The 22,079-nt window shown below is 34.8% G+C and overlaps 1 protein-coding gene across 1 annotated transcript in view; it reads right to left on the reverse strand.

The window, feature by feature from the left end:
* Positions 1–8,188: 8,188 nt before the first annotated feature.
* Positions 8,189–22,079, reverse strand: part of LOC138323582 (guanylate cyclase 32E-like) — an 82,931-nt gene continuing 69,040 nt past the window's right edge. The window contains exons 18-21 of the mRNA XM_069268288.1: positions 17,655–17,898; positions 12,720–12,818; positions 11,809–11,900; positions 8,189–11,395 (exon numbers count right to left, since the gene is read on the reverse strand). Of these exons, the coding sequence (XP_069124389.1) occupies positions 10,952–11,395; positions 11,809–11,900; positions 12,720–12,818; positions 17,655–17,898 (879 nt within the window). The 3' untranslated portion in view covers positions 8,189–10,951. The remainder of the gene's footprint in view (positions 11,396–11,808; positions 11,901–12,719; positions 12,819–17,654; positions 17,899–22,079) is intronic.

Consider the following 22,079-nt stretch of genomic DNA (forward strand, 5'->3'; position numbering starts at 1 on the left):
CCCATGTAGGGACATTGTAACCCAGTAGTATATACTCAGAAGTATATACCCATGTAGGGACATTGTAACCCTGTAATATATACTCAGAGTATAACCCATGTAGGGACATTGTAACCCAGTATATACTCAGATGTATATACCCATGTAGGGACATTGTAACCCAGTAGTATATACTCAGAAGTATATACCCATGTAGGGACATTGTAACCCAGTAGTATATACTCAGAAGTATATACCCATGTAGGGACATTGTAACCCAGTAGTATATACTCAGAAGTATATACCCATGTAGGGACATTGTAACCCAGTAGTATATACTCAGAAGTATATACCCATGTAGGGACATTGTAACCCAGTAGTTTATACTCAGAAGTATATACCCATGTAGGGACATTGTAACCCAGTAGTATATACTCAGAAGTATAAACCCATGTAGGGACATTGTAATCCAGCAGTATATACTTAGACTAAGAAGTATATACCCAAGTAAGGACATTGTAACCCAGTAGTATATACTCAGAAGTATATACCCATGTAGGGACATTGTAACCCAGTAGTATATACTCAGAAGTATATACCCATGTAGGGACATTGTAACCCAGTAGTATATACTCAGAAGTAATACCCATGTAGGGACATTGTAACCCAGTAGTATATACTCAGAAGTATATACCCATGTAGGGACATTGTAACCCAGTAGTATATACTCAGAAGTAAATACCCATGTAGGGACATTGTAACCCAGTAGTATATACTCAGAAGTATATACCCATGTAGGGACATTGTAACCCAGTAGTATATACTCAGAAGTAACAGAAATATATACCCATGTAGGGACATTGTAACCCAGTAGTATATACTCAGAAGTATATACCCATGTAGGGACATTGTAACCCAGTAGTATATACTCAGAAGTATATACCCATGTAGGGACATTGTAACCCAGTAGTATATACTCAGAAGTATATACCCATGTAGGGACATTGTAACCCAGTAGTATATACTCAGAAGTATATACCCATGTAGGGACATTGTAACCCAGTAGTATATACTCAGAAGTAGTATATACCCATGTAGGGACATTGTAACCCAGTAATTATATACTCAGAAGTATATACCCATGTAGGGACATTGTAACCCAGTAGTTTATACTCAGAAGTATAAACCCATGTAGGGACATTGTAACCCAGTAGTATACTCAGAAGTATAAACCCATGTAGGGACATTGTAACCCAGTAGTATATACTCAGAAGTATATACCCATGTAGGGACATTGTAACCCAGTAGTATATACTCAGAAGTATATACCCATGTAGGGACATTGTAACCCAGTAGTATATACTCAGAAGTATATATACCCATGTAGGGACATTGTAACCCAGTAGTATATACTCAGAAGTATAATACCCATGTAGGGACATTGTAACCCAGTAGTATATACTCAGAAGTATATACCCATGTAGGGACATTGTAACCCAGCAGTATATACTCATGTAGGGACATTGTAACCCAGTAGTATATACTCAGAAGTATATACCCATTGTAGGGACATTGTAACCCAGTAGTATATACTCAGAAGTATATACCCATGTAGGGGACATTGTAACCCATGTAGGGACATGTAACCCAGTAGTATATACTCAGAAGTATATACCCATGTAGGGACATTGTAACCCAGTAGTATATACTCAGAAGTATATACCCATGTAGGGACATTGTAACCCAGTAGTATATACTCAGAAGTATATACCCATGTAGGGACATTGTAACCCAGTAGTATATACTCAGAAGTATATACCCATGTAGGGACATTGTAACCCAGTAGTATATACTCAGAAGTATATACCCATGTAGGGACATTGTAACCCAGTAGTATACTCAGAAGTATATACCCATGTAGGGACATTGTAACCCAGTAGTATATACTCAGAAGTATATACCCATGTAGGGACATTGTAACCCAGTAGTTTATACTCAGAAGTATAATACCCATGTAGGGACATTGTAACCCAGTAGTTATACTCAGAAGTATAAACCCATGTAGGGACATTGTAACCCAGTAGTATATACTCAGAAGTATATACCCATGTAGGGACATTGTAACCCAGTATTATATACTCAGAAGTATATACCCATGTAGGGACATTGTAACCCAGTATAGTATATACTCAGAAGTATATACCCATGTAGGGACATTGTAACCCAGTAGTATATACTCAGAAGTATATACCCATGTAGGGACATTGTAACCCAGTAGTATATACTCAGAAGTATATACCCATGTAGGGACATTGTAACCCAGTAGTATATACTCAGAAGTATATACCCATGTAGGGACATTGTAACCCAGTAGTATATACTCAGAAGTATATACCCATGTAGGGACATTGTAACCCTGTAGTATATACTCAGAAGTATATACCCATGTAGGGACATTGTAACCCAGTAGTATACTCAGAAGTATATACCCATGTAGGGACATTGTAACCCAGTAGTATACTCAGAAGTATATACCCATGTAGGGACATTGTAACCCAGTAGTATATACTCAGAAGTATATACCCATGTAGGGACATTGTAACCCAGTAGTATACTCAGAAGTATATACCCATGTAGGGACATTGTAACCCAGTAGTATATACTCAGAAGTATATACCCATGTAGGGACATTGTAACCCAGTAGTATATACTCAGAAGTATATACCCATGTAGGGACATTGTAACCCAGTAGTATATACTCAGAAGTATATACCCATGTAGGGACATTGTAACCCAGTAGTATATACTCAGAAGTATATACCCATGTAGGGACATTGTAACCCAGTAGTATATACTCAGAAGTATATACCCATGTAGGGACATTGTAACCCAGTAGTATATACTCAGAAGTATATACCCATGTAGGGACATTGTAACCCAGTAGTATATACTCAGAAGTATATACCCATGTAGGGACATTGTAACCCAGTATTATATACTCAGAAGTATATACCCATGTAGGGACATTGTAACCCAGTAGTATATACTCAGAAGTATATACCCATGTAGGGACATTGTAACCCAGTAGTATATACTCAGAAGTATATACCCATGTAGGGACATTGTAACCCAGTAGTATATACTCAGAAGTATATACCCATGTAGGGACATTGTAACCCAGTAATACTCAGTATATACTCAGAAGTATAACTCATAACCCATGTAGGGACATTGTAACCCAGTATTTATACTCAGAAGTATATACCCATGTAGGGACATTGTAACCCAGTAGTATATACTCAGAAGTATATACCCATGTAGGGACATTGTAACCCAGTAGTATATACTCAGAAGTATATACCCATGTAGGGACATTGTAACCCAGTAGTATATACTCAGAAGTATATACCCATGTAGGGACATTGTAACCCAGTAGTATATACTCAGAAGTATATACCCATGTAGGGACATTGTAACCCTGTAGTATATACTCAGATGTATATACCCATGTAGGGACATTGTAACCCAGTAGTATACTCAGAAGTATATACCCATGTAGGGACATTGTAACCCAGTAGTATATACTCAGAAGTATATACCCATGTAGGGACATTGTAACCCAGTAGTATATACTCAGAAGTATATACCCATGTAGGGACATTGTAACCCAGTAGTATATACTCAGAAGTATATACCCATGTAGGGACATTGTAACCCAGTAGTTTATACTCAGAAGTATATACCCATGTAGGGACATTGTAACCCAGTAGTATATACTCAGAAGTATATACCCATGTAGGGACATTGTAACCCAGTAGTATATACTCAGAAGTATATACCCATGTAGGGACATTGTAACCCAGTAGTATATACTCAGAAGTATATACCCATGTAGGGACATTGTAACCCAGTAGTATATACTCAGAAGTATATACCCATGTAGGGACATTGTAACCCAGTAGTATATACTCAGAAGTATATACCCATGTAGGGACATTGTAACCCAGTAGTATATATACTCAGAAGTATATACCCATGTAGGGACATTGTAACCCAGTAGTATATACTCAGAAGTATATACCCATGTAGGGACATTGTAACCCAGTATATATACTCAGAAGTATATACCCATGTAGGGACATTGTAACCCAGTAGTATATACTCAGAAGTATATACCCATGTAGGGACATTGTAACCCAGTAGTATATACTCAGAAGTATATACCCATGTAGGGACATTGTAACCAGTAGTATATACTCAGAAGTATATACCCATGTAGGGACATTGTAACCCAGTAGTATATACTCAGAAGTATATACCCATGTAGGGACATTGTAACCCAGTAGTATATACTCAGAAGTATATACCCATGTAGGGACATTGTAACCCAGTAGTATATACTCAGAAGTATATACCCATGTAGGGACATTGTAACCCAGTAGTATATACTCAGAAGTATATACCCATGTAGGGACATTGTAACCCAGTAGTATATACTCAGAAGTATATACCCATGTAGGGACATTGTAACCCAGTAGTATATACTCAGAAGTATATACCCATGTAGGGACATTGTAACCCAGTAGTATATACTCAGAAGTATATACCCATGTAGGGACATTGTAACCCAGTAGTATATACTCAGAAGTATATACCCATGTAGGGACATTGTAACCCAGTAGTATATACTCAGAAGTATATACCCATGTAGGGACATTGTAACCCAGTATATATACTCAGAAGTATATACCCATGTAGGGACATTGTAACCCAGTAGTTATATACTCAGAAGTATATACCCATGTAGGGACATTGTAACCCAGTAGTATATACTCAGAAGTATATACCCAGGTAGGGACATTGTAATCCAGCAGTATATACTTATACTCAGAAGTATATACCCATGTAGGGACATTGTAACCCAGTAGTATATACTCAGAAGTATATACCCATGTAGGGACATTGTAACCCAGTAGTATATACTCAGAAGTATATACCCATGTAGGGACATTGTAACCCAGTAGTATATACTCAGAAGTATATACCCATGTAGGGACATTGTAACCCAGTATTATATACTCAGAAGTATATACCCATGTAGGGACATTGTAACCCAGTAGTATATACTCAGAAGTATATACCCATGTAGGGACATTGTAACCCAGTATTATACTAGTATATACCATAGGACATTAACAGATAGTATATAACCCAATGTAGGGACATTGTAACCCAGTAGTATATATACTCAGAAGTATATATACCCATGTAGGGACATTGTAACCCAGTAGTATATACTCAGAAGTATATACCCATGTAGGGACATTGTAACCCAGTAGTATATACTCAGAAGTATATACCCATGTAGGGACATTGTAACCCAGTAGTATATACTCAGAAGTATATACCCATGTAGGGACATTGTAACCCAGTAGTATATACTCAGAAGTATATACCCATGTAGGGACATTGTAACCCTGATAGTATATATATACTCAGAAGTATATACCCATGTAGGGACATTGTAACCCAGTAGTATATACTCAGAAGTATATACCCATGTAGGGACATTGTAACCCAGTAGTATATACTCAGAAGTATATACCCATGTAGGGACATTGTAACCCAGTAGTATATACTCAGAAGTATATACCCATGTAGGGACATTGTAACCTTGTAGTATATACTCAGAAGTATATACCCATGTAGGGACATTGTAACCCTGTAATATATACTCAGAAGTATATACCCATGTAGGGACATTGTAACCCAGTAGTATATACTCAGAAGTATATACCCATGTAGGGACATTGTAACCCAGTAGTATATACTCAGAAGTATATACCCATGTAGGGACATTGTAACCCAGTATAGTATATACTCAGAAGTATATACCCATGTAGGGACATTGTAACCCAGTAGTATATATACTCAGAAGTATATACCCATGTAGGGGACATTGTAACCCAGTAGTATATACTCAGAAGTATATACCCATGTAGGGACATTGTAACCCAGTAGTATATACTCAGAAGTATATACCCATGTAGGGACATTGTAACCCAATATTATATACTCAGAAGTATATACCCATGTAGGGACATTGTAACCCAGTAGTATATACTCAGAAGTATATACCCATATAGGAACATTGTAACCCTGATATATATACTCAGAAGTATATACCCATGTAGGGACATTGTAACCCTGTAGTATACTCAGAAGTATATGCCCATATAGGGACATTGTAACCCTGTAATATATACTCAGAAGTATATACCCATGTAGGGACATTGTAACCCATGGCGAATAAACCAGTAGTATATACTCAGAAGTAACCGTAGTAAATACAGAAATATATACCCATATAGGGACATTGTAACCCAGTAGTATATACTATACTCAGAAGTATATACCCATGTAGGGACATTGTAACCCAGTAGTATATACTCAGAAGTATATACCCATGTAGGGACATTGTAACCCAGTATATATATACTCAGAAGTATATACCCATGTAGGGACATTGTAACCCAGTAGTATATACTCAGAAGTATATACCCATATAGGGACATTGTAACTCAGTAGTATATACTCAGAAGTATATACCCATGTAGGGACATTGTAACCCAGTAGTATATACTCAGAAGTATATACCTATGTAGGGACATTGTAACCCAGTAGTATATACTCAGAAGTATATACCCATGTAGGGACATTGTAACCCAGTAGTTTATACTCAGAAGTATATACCCATGTAGGGACATTGTAACCCAGTAGTATATACTCAGAAGTATATACCCATATAGGGACATTGTAACTCAGTAGTATATACTCATAAGTAAATACAGAAGTATATACCCATATAGGGACATTGTAACTCTGTAGTATATACTCATAAGTAAATACAGAAATATATACCCATATAGGGACATTGTAACTCAGTAGTATATACTCATAAGTAAATACAGAAGTATATACCCATATAGGGACATTGTAAACTCAGTAGTATATATTTACACATGCATCTGCGCATGCATTAAAGCCAGATAAAGTACGTAATATTATTTTAGTGATAATGAGACACACACACACATATATATACGATTAAACACCAATTATTGGTCAGATGAGGAGTATCGTTTATTCTGTGTCGGCGGTGGAGCATCTTTAAAGGAGGGACATCTGACAACAATGATCTCGAATGCTTTCAACGCTAATGTGTTGGATACTGCAAAAGTACATATTTAAACGCTTTTCATGCAAAAATATATGTAAGATTCCCTAATTACATTGGATTATCAGTCATTACAAATACGCGGATTCATCATTGTACTAACTTGATCGAGATCGACTTTGCGTTACAATTTGATCCCGCCAAAATAACCTTGTTTACAGGATATAGATATTTACTTCCAAAGCTCGCAATCAAACCTTCTGATATGATATTATTTATGTAACGTCAACATATGAGTGGGTTATATTGATATGTTAAATACTTTTCTCCGTGACATTAATTTATGATAAAGAGGAAATCCTTACACTCTAATCATGTCGACGATGCGTAACTATTATCGTAAAGTATGGTATTAAAAATTACGCGGTGAATGTGATTAAAATCCGCATATTTAATTGGTTCTGTACTGTATATTACATGTGTTGTTTCAATTGGCTGAACCGGACAGAAAATTTATTGTGTCGTCATTCCAAAATTTGTAGGGTAGTTATGTATTAATTCGTGTGTAGTTTTGATGACAACTATCATTTATTAAAAAAGATTATACAAATGTGAAACTTTTTGTTAATATTTACCATCTTATTTATCAAGGTAACATTTAAAAATCTTTGGGAGAATTTTCTTTTAAGTTTATATTTCTCCTATTTAACTGACTACAAGTTCCAAGAAAAACATCACGTTGTTCAAGATTAAACTCAAAATATATTCTTAATAAAAGGATATTGTTGTTTGAAAATTATACATATTTATGTTTTAAAATATCATAATCACTTAATTGATCCTCCGAAATGTACGATTTCCCATAATTATTTTTTTTTAAATCGAAGAAAAGACAATTTTGTCATAACGTAATGTATGCTTATAATGATAAATGGATATTAAAATGTACTATATAGCTTAATATTTTAAGTTTCTTAATACCCCGAACACACCAAAATAGAATCAAACACAAACAAGCAAACGCATTGGATGTAAAATCAAGGACGCTTTATTCCTCAAAAGCCTTTGAAGACAATGCACGCCCTATTTAAGTTACCATTTCAATGGTAGTTGGACAAACAAAACAAACTAGTTTTATTGTGAAAGCGGTTTCTGTGGATACGAAATGTTTCATCAACGTTATATATACAAGTCATATTGCTTAGCTTTGACATAAGCATCATATCTACAAAGTTGCATGTGATTTATAACTACTATACTGAAAATATACAATCTGATTAAAATACAGATCCTTATAAATACTGCATTAAATAGAGGATCTGACAATATCCCATTAGGGGCCACCTTCTGGCGAATTTTATACCAGTTGTACTTCAGATCAAATGTATTTCTACATCTAGCTATATAAATTGAAAATGACATTTCGTCCAAGTATACATTTACATTTTGATTTGTTTTGCTCTTTGGACGAGATAACTATATACACGAAAATAATTCTGACAGTTGCATGTAATTTATAACTTATATACTGAACATATATATACACTCTGATTAAAATAGTTAAAAGGTTAAAACTATTGTAATTCATTTCCAAGATTCTAAAAGCAATAACTTGATTGACCAATTCGAAAGGTCACTAGAACGTGACCCCTAAAAGGATGTTGTCAGATCCTTCATCAGACAGAGTGAGACTAAGGATCTGTATTTTAATCTGATTAGAATATTTGTTACATAAAACAGTCTGGTACCGAACCGTATAAAATTCGAAACCATGAATTATTAGATTATTTAAAATATTCATTTTTTTATTCCTTGTTAAGTGAAATTCAAATTTCATAAGTATTTATTCCTATCGTCTTATTCATATCTATGATAGTTTATCAAATTTTAGACCATTCTATAAGTACAGACTGTTGAAAGCACTTAAAAGTAGTGTCGGCTATTCACAATATAAATAAAGCTATAGTACAATTGTGAATGAAGAAATAAAGGAAAATGTATTCATATATATACATGTGCATGTTAAAGCTGTGAATGTGCACTGTAAGGCTTTGGTTAAGTTTACTGTAATCCAGCTTTCAATCGCATGTAATTTAGCTATTAAAGTCTATTCAAGTTTTGAAAAAGAAATGGCGTTTTTACATAGACGCAAATACAAACATATTACAGTATTGTGCGTTAGATTTATGTAACATGTTTGTGTATTTTTATCAATTATCTATGTTGAATCTATACCGTCTTTGCATATTACAGAGTTACACCCCTTACGAGTAGACATCCATTTTGACGTCATTATTTTTTGAGCGAAACATTTTTTCTTTGAAACGTATGACGTTACTGTACGCTCGTAAACAAATGACGTCATAATCAATACCTGTACGCACAGGTATATAATCTGCATTATGCACCAATATATCTGATTTAATAAGTAAAACTAAAAGGCAAATAAGAAAGTGTCAGGACATCTGCTCCAAAGAAAAAGAAAGTATTTTTTTAGTCACACAAGCGCGCATATCGCTTCAGGCATAGTTAACGATAGTTAAGAACAACATTAACGCTTAGCAATATGTAACTTTAAAACAATTTGATAAACACGGCTTTGCAGTAAAATTATACAATTGGCATGGAGAATTCGTCATAAGTACATGCAACAATAATACAGTGTGGTCAATATATAACTTTAATTCAATATATACAAAGAACGATAAATTACAGCTGTATTTACAAAACAACGTTAGTTCATGATTGAAATCGCATCTGTATATACACAAAATGTAAGTTCAATATTTTAATTTACAACCATGATTAATATAATAAATAACAATCGGATTTACAGATGGAGTTAGCGCAGGAGTCATGGGATCTGACGTCTATACAATGTATTCCTTGTGTACGCTATTCACATAAATATTTATACAAGTATTTGGTATATCTTCATAATGCTTTTTTACTTTATCACACTATCACAGTTTATCAGCATGTTAAAATATTAATGCGTCAATACTAAATTTTAATGCGTTTATATTGCAAAATATCTACACCAAAACATAAAAGATACATTGTATACAAGACAATAAGACATCTATGGGTAAAATACACAATGTACAACACTGTTTGTAAATGACGATGCATATTCTAATGTTACGAAACATAGTACAAAACGGATATGGTAAAATCTAGTGAAATAAGACAAAGTACACCAATACTCAGGTTAAAAATCTAGTCAATAATAAATAATACATAAATAATCAGCTAAAATCTAACAATTCACAATCAGTTGACAGACATATTAAGAAATAAATATGACCAGAAAAAATATCGACTATGCCAGACCATTCGTAGTTCGCACACTATTTTCACACGCATAAGCATAGAATGATTATTTTAAGACATTAATACACTAAAATGAAATGACAGTTTTATCTTTAACTATGATATGTTAAAATGGAATACATAGTAGATGTTTATTTGATTAATAATGCTTGTTTTCACGTTTGATTGCAAAAATATTTCGTACACGTAGCAAAAAAAAGTATCAAGTATAATACAGTTCATTCCCCTTGCACGCTTTGGTTATACATTGAAACTACACACAAGAGTTATCTTTCTTGACACAAAGATATTTACACTTCCCAGTTTTCTTTCATTTCTCAAACATTCTTTTTGTTGTATTGAGTATTGCAAGACAAGACGCTTTCAAATACGACGAATGAAAGTGTCTCCATTTAGCCACGTTCGGACGGAGGGACCATAGTGTCTAAAATAAATGGCGTCCAAAGAAAACACTCCGGACACTTATACAATATCTTCCACGATGTCGGCCCGTTCCGGTCCTACGTACCCGTTATTTCCATCCTTCACTAACACCAGGGGCATTGTCTCTTGCTCCCGGAAGTAGGCACAAGAGTAGTTGTGCGACTGCGTGTTATTGTTCTGAAGGGTTTCCGGTACACTTGTTGGTTGGATAGTTTCACATTCGCCTTGGCCCTCGCTATGTACACGGTAATCACTACTCGTTAGATACTTCATGGACATTTCTCGAAGTTTTAACATACAATTTTCCTTTGGAATGTGGCCATTTTGAGTTCTGAAATTGCTCTTTGAGCCATAATGGTCTATATCAGTTGTTTGGCTCTCATGTGATTCTGTTCTCGATAGTCTCTCAGTTTTTGATATCCTTCGTATCCTAACAGAGCTCTCCTGGTCCTCAAGGAAATACGTAAATTGTTCTCCTTTTCCCTGTTAAACACATATTATTTGTTATCTTTCAAAATAAAAAATAGAAAAAATTTAAATGAAACCACGCCTATTTATTAGATTTTTTTCAATCATGTTCTTATCAAATCAAATAAAAAAAAAAAACAACAATAATACATTTTCTTAAGACATAGCTTCTTTTCAAAACAAGTTACCAGAAAAAAATATTTTGCACTGACTTAGCAGATTTTTTATACATTTTTTTTATTATAGTATAATTATAGTAACTTGAAATGAAATAATGCTGATTAACATGATATATTTTGTAATTGAAATTACATGGCCTTCGCAACTGTTGATTTCATAATATCATGATATACATTTCACTAAGTTATCAACAACTTTGCAGTTTTTGTTTAACTTTAAACAATAAATGTAATCCAAACCAATCTTACCTTCATGGAAACATATCCTCTTTCCACTAACTTATATCCACCTAGTGAGTCCAGTATAGACTTACACTCAAGGCTGCAATGGATCCTTAAGGCTAAAATGAACAATAAAAACAGTAGTAATATCATATTATAATAATTAGCTAGCCAAAGCTCATGAAACAGTCTCAAGTCTAAAACAGTATGAAGTTTTGAGGGTTTTTTAACGGACTGTTCAGAATGTATGGAATTACATCAGTATGATTGGTAAGACACAATTTAAGTTTAAACATGTTTTATGATAACGATGCATGACATTTTCTTATTTCTTTAGCATTTTTAAGGGAAATTTGTTCCTGAAAACTAACGTAATTAAGTTATACTTTATGCTGTAACTCAGTATGTCAGGTGAGTTTTCTCAAATTGGTACCCTTTCGGTCCAACCATCGTGTTTAATACAAGCCAATATATTTCCAAATTCCTTTTTAGAAGACTAATGCTGACACTTAAGGATATATTACATTGCCATTTTTTAGCTTTTACCTTTGTTCGTAAATTGAAAACCGATTTATAGTCTCGTGATCATAAATCAAATTGGATAACTGAATAGTCGCATCATGAGATATATTCATTTACACGCAATTCATATGCTGTGACAAAACATTTACTTCTATTATAGAGAACAATAATCCAGTGTATACCTATGGAATAACTTGCAATAAGATAATTATATAATAGTACTGAACAACCCAACCCTTGTGTTAAAATTCTGATTTTCAAAGTTTTTCCCCGGCGGGTTTATCGGACATTGATTTAAACGCACTCCAATGGCCTTACCAAACAGCAAGTGAGAATTGTTGAATTTCAATGTTATCATAAAACAACAGGTAAGTGATTTGTAACTTTGGTGGACGGATTAAGCAACAAGAACTTACGAACTCCGGTAGTCTCCATTCTCGATGCTGTATTAACGGTATCTCCAAATAGGGTATATCTGGGCATGCGCAGTCCAACCACCCCGGCAACACAAGGGCCTGAGTAATAAACAATACGTACAATCACGATAAAAAAAAATCATTGCAAAGAAAACCGTATGCTGTACCTGTTAAACGTGGTTAATAACCGATATTTTTTAGATATACTCTTGAATACAAACGGTTGATAATGTAGCGAATAGCATGCAAAACAATGTTACCTTGGCAGTTTTAGATTGTTCCATGTACTTAAAAGGGAAGAAAAAGTTCCATGACCGACTTGTACTTGACTACTAATCCAATTTAAACTTCCTCATTCATTTTTTTTTTAAACTTTATAAACGAAACAAGGCTCCAAATCTGATTAAAATGCAGATCCTTATTATCACTGCGTTGGATAAGAGGATCTGACAACATCCCATTAGGGGTCATGTCAACGTGACCTTTGGAAATGGCCAATCAAATTGTTGCTGCCAGAATCTTGAATGTGACTTTCAGGGGACGAAATTGTTTGCTGTCGAAACAATTTTGTGTGCAAAGTCATCTCGCCGAAACAGCACAACAAATTTAATTATATATGTATACTGGGACGAAATGCCCTTGTCAATTGATGTAACAATGTGAAGAAAATGCACTTGATCATAAGTACACGTGGTATAAAGGTCATCCGAACACGACCCCTTATGGAATGTTGTCAGATCCTCTCTAAACAGATTGCAACGCTCTGTGGGACGTTTTCATATTGTTTATAAATTTTATCAAAATATTCAAAGTGTTTCTATAACGAATTCAAGTCTGTTACACAGTCATGTATGATAAAGTACATACAAAAAACGAAAACAGAAGTTGACATTTGTTAATTATTATTTGATATGAAGCATTGGTGATTAGTTTGAAATTCTCGAAGATGGTGTTAGTTTTTTCGAGGATTTCGTCTTACTGTATTCAGTTTGGTGAATATTGTTATCCAATTAAAGACGGCGCTAAGGACGTCTTACGTTGTTTTCTGATCTATAACAGTCACGTGTGGTTTTGCACGTGCATAAACCTGACTGTTCTAGAACTTTCTTCTCATGAAATTGATTTACTAAGGTATTTTAATTATCCTTAGAGAAATGATGTTTCACCACTCATTTAGGATATGTCCGAGGTATAATGGATGTTGTGATTGTCAGTTCATGATCATGGGCATTTTAGCCTCAAAGCCCTATAGATGTAATGTAGTTCTTGTGGCTGTGCAGTATATTGTCGTTTCAACAATATATATTGTATGAGGCAACGTCGAGCTTGGTGATTTCTCTGATACTTGACTCTTTAACACGTATTATCATATATAACGTCTTCACATTCTTTCTCTAGTTTTCAGCACATGAAATGGTCCATTAAGGATAAATCTGGAGGTCAATTTACGCCTTAGACGACATCGCTTTGGGCACTCACAGCGCTAGCATACTCCATAAAAAGAGTTTCACATTGGCCCGTTATGTCGATTGTTGAAAGGTAACACATAATCATGCTGTCAAGACCTGATCACGAGATCGTTATTCTATAGTATACCATTAAATAACCACAAAGGGTGTTTAGATATTGCTGACATCACCTAAATAGATAGCTCTCCGTTACCCAAGCGCCAGATATCTGCCCATAACAACGTCGGTATAAGCTTTGTCTTTAATCTGGACACTCTATTATGGAAAATATCTGTCAGTAAAAAGGGTCCACATGTCTTCAATGGCCAAACGTGACCGATTGGCACATCCTTGCATAACACTGGTTGTTAATAGGACGTAAAATAAAATGCTTCGTCTCTGTGTGCATCATAGGACAGCACAGCAATGAATATCGTAACTGATTTCAAACCGTTATCAAACACAACCGTCGAACACAAGCGCCAAAACCTAGCGTAGGAGTAACGAAATCAAGTCGTGCTTTGGCCGTCTAAAATCGTTTACAGACGTACAATAGACTAGACAATGCTCCAATCTTGATGTCTGGATGAATTTTGTGTGTGTTTGCTCCTTGGAAGGTCATCCAATCTCCGTGTTGCTTTTAGAAGGAACTGCAAATTAACGGGATACTGTCGTCGAAGGTCATCATATTATTGAGCTTAATAAAATTTATGAATGTGTCTGTATTGCATTGTCATATCAACAGTCCATCGAAGTTTCTCAACTGAAGTATTTCGTTCAATATTGGCTACATTAGATTTGAAAAGAAATTGTGTGCATCTGATCTATACTGTAATGTAGGATTTGTAATGATTTACAACCTGATATGGTGCATGAGTACCTCGGATTCAAACTTTCTTTTTAAAAAAATAGGTCACAGTGTTACTGAGGGGGTTTCATTTCGAAGAGTGAATCTCGTCAAGGTGTCGAAAGGTTATCGAAGTTTGTGTCTCATTTTTAACCAATTCTTTTCCAAATTGTGTCATCCTCTCTTTATCAATAATCGATTGTGACAGCTAATGTTAATGTTTCAGCAAAGCGACCGAACTTTATCCATAACATGTCAATCTCAATCAAACCAATTTGATTATATTCATGTTGACTACAAATACTGAAAACTATCTATTTTAGCGGTAATCATACTGCAAATCTAATTATTTTAGAGGTAGTTTTATCTTAGCGCTTTTCGCGTTGTTTTGAAGTGCTTTATGTATTACGCTAAATTTTGTTAAAAGGTATTTCCTGTTTGCTAATATATATTCGCACAGATAAATCACATTTGACAGAATTTCCTCATTTGCTCTTAAATTTGACAGCGCTAAAATATACGTTTACAGTATTTTAACACTTTTCCCGCATGAAAAGTTGCCCTTAAATATGCGCTTAATACATTTTTGTAAGTCGTTAGTGAAACAATTGCTATTGTGGGAATTCATTATTGCACTAATCCGTTGAAAATCAAGTTGACGCTGAAATTTTATTTCATCAAAATTAAATACATTTACAGTATGCAAAAGTAATGACCCTAAAAATGGAAACAAAATGTCGGTTATGCCTGTATTGTTTACCCGAATATTTCCATGATTGGTAGAAATTTGAAATACACACTTATATCCAAACCCCAACGGTGCGTGCCCCTGGAGTCGTATGAAGTCTCATAGGTTATAAAAAAAAGTTAATTTAAATTCGTCCACGACTTTATGACGACAAATGAATCTAAAAAACTGTTTACGGATGAACGGGCAATTTTTTCCTAGGACTTGTGCAATACATTGATCGAGTTTTAGGTCCATTTGTTGTTCTATTGTTAAATAAACCCATATGCATTTTGATTTAAAGAATCCATTACGGTGAAATCGAATTTTACTAATTCAATTTCACTACATTTTGTCTTCAATTTGCTTAAACAATTTTGACGAATTGAATTTTGAACATGATTTCACACCCACCTCTGAACAAATGGACGGAATTTCTAGATAAGAACTAGCTTACCAAAATCGATTTGAAATATACACTCTACAGAGGTGTCACTTTTACAGTGTGTCAGAGAATTAATGCTGACGTGTTTCTCTGTTTTTATCTAATAGAACTCTCTTGTGAAATCACTAACCACAGACAATGGCATACGTTAAACATGTTACAGTATGCAATTTTCTGGAGTTATATTTACTTTATTATGATTCTATACATATTCAACACTAACAGAAATGCCACGTGGTAAGAAAAACGTGCGACATTGTACACGTAAGTAAGATCAAATTCAATAGCTTTAATCGTATTCGTCAAGTATATGTACTTCAGACTTGGAAACTGATTTACGACCAATAACATTTTCCATTTTACTTATATTATATAATCTTTGTTGATATCTTCTCCGATTAGGGAAACACGAACAAGACATTCGATCTTATTTACTTTACACAAGAAACCCTAGAAGACGAATTGAATGGATATTTATGTTTGAGCACAAACAATACCTTGTTATAAATAAAATCATGAAGACTGAAAAAAACCAAATGAACATGATGCTAAGAGATAAACAAACGTTTCGTTTTCAATAGAGAAGTCATGTTAATCTTTAAGATATATCCAAACACATTCAACACATGGCAAAGGACACGTTAGAGAGAAAGCTAAATATTGACACGAAATAAGTGAATCCTACAATGCCATTGATAATTATCATATCCCTATTTATTCCTAATCTGATCTTTATGAAAATCAGTTCTTAATATATTCCTATACGCGATGGCCACGTGTTAAAGACGACCCAACATACTATCACTACAAGCCCACCACCTCTTGGTCGCGGTGTTGTTTTCTCCTGGTACTCAAGTTTACCTATAAATCTATAATGTTCTTAAATGACCGTCTGCTAATAGGACGACGTTAAACTGATCAATATAAGCAGTCCTATATTGACACCAGAGCGTACTTTAAATCAATATTGATCACCATTCTTACCATGCGTTTTCCCACTTGGACATATATATTAATTATACCTGAAGTGTTGCTGCAAGAGAATTCGGCGAGCTCCCAAAGCGCGTGCGACGGGTGCTCGTATTGTCGTCACCTAGACTGATCTATATACCAATTAAAGATGAGAACTCCACCATAGTAATATAAGATGGCCTAAACAAAACTTTGCGTGAATGATTATACACGGTCTTAATATAGGTCACTTTGATCTTGTAAAAAGGTCAAAATATAGGACATAGTGGCCTGTTTTTGGAAGGACACACAAGATCTCAACTAAGTATACTCATTTACCAGTAAATCAAATGTAGTCTGGGTACAATTTTTCTTGAATAAAGGTTAAAGGCCAAAACAAAGGTCACCATAACCTGTTCTATATGTGGTACACAATATGCATACCATAATAAGATTATTTTAGTTTAATTGACATTAAAACTACCTGAGCGTATTTTCTAATCGACATAAAACCCACCTGAGTGTATGCCTATACGTAGTTTAAGAGTATCTTCTGGTCGATGTGATATTCGGAATGCCTTTATTTCTTTTAGTAAATGCAGAGACATCGATGCTATTTCGCCAGCGTGATGATTCCCGTTCCTCAAAGGGAGACCACTCACGACCATATAAGCGTCACCAATGGTTTCCACCTTGTACACGTCATAATGTTCTATAATAGAGTCGAAGCACGTGTAGAGCTCGTTCAGCATGTCAATCACCTGTCAAAATATATCAATCAACATTAGAAAAAACAAACACTACACAATCGAAGTATATTAGTTTTCTATGCGGCGTTTTTGTATCACTACAGATACTACACTTGAAACAAATAACACTTGTTTACTATCTACTCAAGAGGGTAACAAAATTCAACATAATGGCACGTTTAAATACAGGATTTGAGGCACCTTGACTATCCTGGAGATATATTGTCTTCATATATAAAAGAAATCTAATAGTAATATATGTTTTTATCAGTATAGAACTACAGAAGTAAAGTTGTCTTATAACGAACTATCAAATCTAGATAGGAACATACGCACGCAAATGTCATTTTCTTAACAAAACTGTATGATATTTATGGGCTTTGATATTAAATCTATTATATACTCAAATTGAACGTGTTGACCAAAATTGAGCTTAATGACGTTTAAATGTTTCCGAATATCTTAGCAGTTTTTTCTTGGTAGGTTGATTGGCTGGTTGGCTAAATGTCTGGACTGGTCTCCCTTGTATGCGATGTGTCGTGTGTGAACGTCTTTATGCAATGGAAGGCTGCGGTAGATGTATCATCTTTTTGTAATTTTTAAGTCAGTACTACTGGTCAAATATATCCAAAGCATTGTATTTTGTTTTCCTTACCCTATTTTACCATATTCTCTATACGCTGCTATACCCTAATTCAGATTTATGGTCTGAAAGATATATGGTGACGAAGATTTTGCCAATTTTACATGTTATGCTGTTATTATTTACCTTCTACTTCCTGGTTGATAAACTCGCATTAGTATGAAAAATGTGTCGCAAACAGTCGTAAATTGTCTTTCATTGCATTTGTTCCACTAGTATAAGAATTTAAACACGAGACCAGTTATTTACCATTATTTTCTGTTAACTTTTCTGTCGTTCATCCAACACAATTTATTTTTGACTTTCAGTGAGAGGATGCTGCATCCAGAACTAACACATGCCGTTACGAGTATGGTTTAGACCAAGATAGTGCTGTCTTGAGACCGGGGTGCACTTGTCTCTGCGTAACATGTTACTTTCCCAACAATTTGTGCAGTTAGAAACAAAAATACACTGAATTTCTATCACAAATTATAACTATTAAGTTGCATGTCTTCAGGCTATCGGATTACGGGATCTGGCTCTGAGACAATGGTGCCTTCTAAACAACCAGACCACAGTGGGTCATATCATCCTTAAAGTTTAAATCAAACCCGTCATGTCGATTTCTGGAGTAAAGCTACCGAAGGAAGTTTTCAGGAAACGCGACAACACATCTATTCTACCGTCTATTTTATATAGGACCACGGAGCATAGCTATAACAAAATCTTGTCATGCATTTTTGCCTTCTATTTCAACAAAATGGTTGAATAACTGGCAGAGTTAAAGAGTTGAGGGTTGTACAATCGGTGGATAGGAAGTTACGTGACCGTACTTCAATCTAAGTTCAAAGGGTTTCATAATTACTGGCGAAAACTCAACTACAAAATTTCATACGAGTGCTGGGAGACTGTCATGTGAAGAGTTAACGAAAGGCTTTTTTCCTGACACATGCTAAAATTACTTCATTAACGAAGGAGGTCTCGGCGAAAAGAAAAACTAGCATCAAAACTCAAGATTTGATAGAAAGTTGACAGATAGTGTAAAAATGATAACAAGAGACGTGAATATCATCTACAAAACGTAGTCTACTGCAGCTTTCCTGACACATATGCAGCGCTAGTATTATACCATTTTTGAAGCATTTTTTCGGCTCAAGATAATCGATGTCCTTGTTAATGAACGAGGTTAAATTCTTAAAAAAATCATATTATAAAATCGTAATCAGTAAAATGAAAAAAAAAAAAACAACAACTGGAAACCACCTTCTCGAAAACTTCATTAACACTCGGGATTTGATGGATTTGGTTCAATCAATATTTCAACAAGAGTCGTTCAAATAGAAGTAAGGAAATTGCCCTTTGTACAGCTGTTTGTTTGCTTAGCGTCTGACAGTGTCAAGGTTATTGAATGACGTTAACAATGAGACCGTTATTACATGTTCGTAAACACACGGCACCATCCGGTACTTGTAATTTACACAATTGTCATTTAAGTATGGAAAAGACGAAGCACACGCACATTAATGACGCAAAATTGAGACAATGCAATATTACGTATTGATTATTCTATGTATAGTATACAAGATCGCGCCAGTTTATTCAGCTGATAGTTTTTGTCGGTAGCATCACAATTTGATGACGTAGTACGACGGTTTACCCAACTGCTGTAATCCGCTATATATCGATTATATACTGTCCAATATGAAATATTATTTGTGTAGAAACTTTAATTTAGCGGGGGCTGTGAAGCCACGAATATAAACAGAACGAAAGTCAAAATTTATTAATTAAGTAAAAATATTTAAAATCGCTAAAGTATCGGTCAAATACGAATATTTTTAACATGAAATAACTTTTAAACTCCTCAGCTCGAAAATAATTGAACTTTTCGTGGTATACAGTATCTGAAACCACACATACAGTCTTTTTACAATGACGCTACATGCTTACAATTGTGCATGTCTTCAAGGCAAGAATCAAGAGGACAATGTTAGTTTTTTTGGTGACATGACATCTGTAAAGTTATATAGGTAACGTTTGGGTATTAAGCTTTAAGCATTACGGCTTACAAGAACAAATAAAAGCTTACATGAAATTCTCAATGGTAATTACATAGCTACGTAAACCCCACCTTGAACTCTCAGTCAAGCTAGAACTTTTAATTAGTCGATACTTGAATTTTGTTTTTGACTACATAACATCTGTTGTCAAAATAAGAGATATAGATATTATGTGGTACGGATTATTATAGTGAGAAAGCTTACAGAAATCTCCCACCGATAACTGATTAACATAAAACACTTATTGAGCGTGTGTTTGAGAATTCTTGTCAAATCGATAACATGAAGTACACTTTATCCGAAATAAACTTGTCTTAAAACCAGATCATAGTGATCCTACGCATTTAGCCCTGACGGACCAGGACCAAATGGCTTTAGGTTGTTATCAATTGGATTTCATTCAGCTGTGGGATGTCGCTATACTGATTTCGTGTTTAAAGTACCAAATCCATGATACCATCAAGTAGCTACGTTATTAAGATCGCCGTCGAAACCAACACGTGCACTTCTGATGTAATTGTCTGTAGTAATGTAGCATTAGTCGTCAGCATTAACTCTTAATACTTCTGGTTTTGCGTTAAACATGGGGCTTAGTGTAGCAATCGACTTTAAAGCGTCCGGGATGAATTCCCCTATTGATGCTCATCAACATTGGAAATTTTATGTTCATTAAACATTTGATCATATTCCTCTAGCATACTAGATTTTAAGTGTGGAATTGTGAAAATTGTTCAGTGGGAAACAAACCAGCCAACGATTCAGATGTTCACGTTATTGTCCTTTTCTTGCTGATTTGTTTAAACAGAAGAAACTAAAATAAACTGTATATATCACGGATATAAAACTTGAAATCGCAAACATTAGTGATTCTATTGCTATGTTGAGCATCGTTAGGAAACCATGGTTGATTGCACTTTGCTAATTGTAACGATAGCGTAGTTTAGCGCGCAATGCAATCAACAATGGCTCTTCAACAATACCTAATATGCAATGAAAGCTCAGAAGAAGTGTAGAATAAAAACCAAGTAATCGGCAAGACGGAGAGACATTATTAACAGCATATGCTATGTTCAGTCAATGTCCATAACACTAATGTAACACCTTCATAACTTTAATGCCTATTTGCGGTGTACTATTTACACCTACGATCGCGTATACCCCACACCTGTTTACATAGTAACGATAATGGATGATGTATGTTAAAGCCATTACAAGAAGATAAGATAAATGATGAGTCGACAATTTTTGTTTTTTGAATGACCACACATATTTCAATGATTGTATGAAAAATCAAATGAGACGAGAATAATTAAAGTGGCTGCACCACGTGGTTTTGTATATACTTCCAGAATTCGTCAATGGTGCTAGTGACCAAACGTGTTGATGGGAAACGCCAGGAAGAGAAACACTCCAATAAATATCACAATGGAGGCTTGAAATGTATAAAATACCCATAACTAATATGTCTACCGAAAACATTAGGAGAGTTGATAAGAACACCTACTGGT

Source organism: Argopecten irradians, chromosome 5, assembly GCF_041381155.1.
Source record: "Argopecten irradians isolate NY chromosome 5, Ai_NY, whole genome shotgun sequence".
Classification (NCBI taxonomy): domain Eukaryota; kingdom Metazoa; phylum Mollusca; class Bivalvia; order Pectinida; family Pectinidae; genus Argopecten; species Argopecten irradians.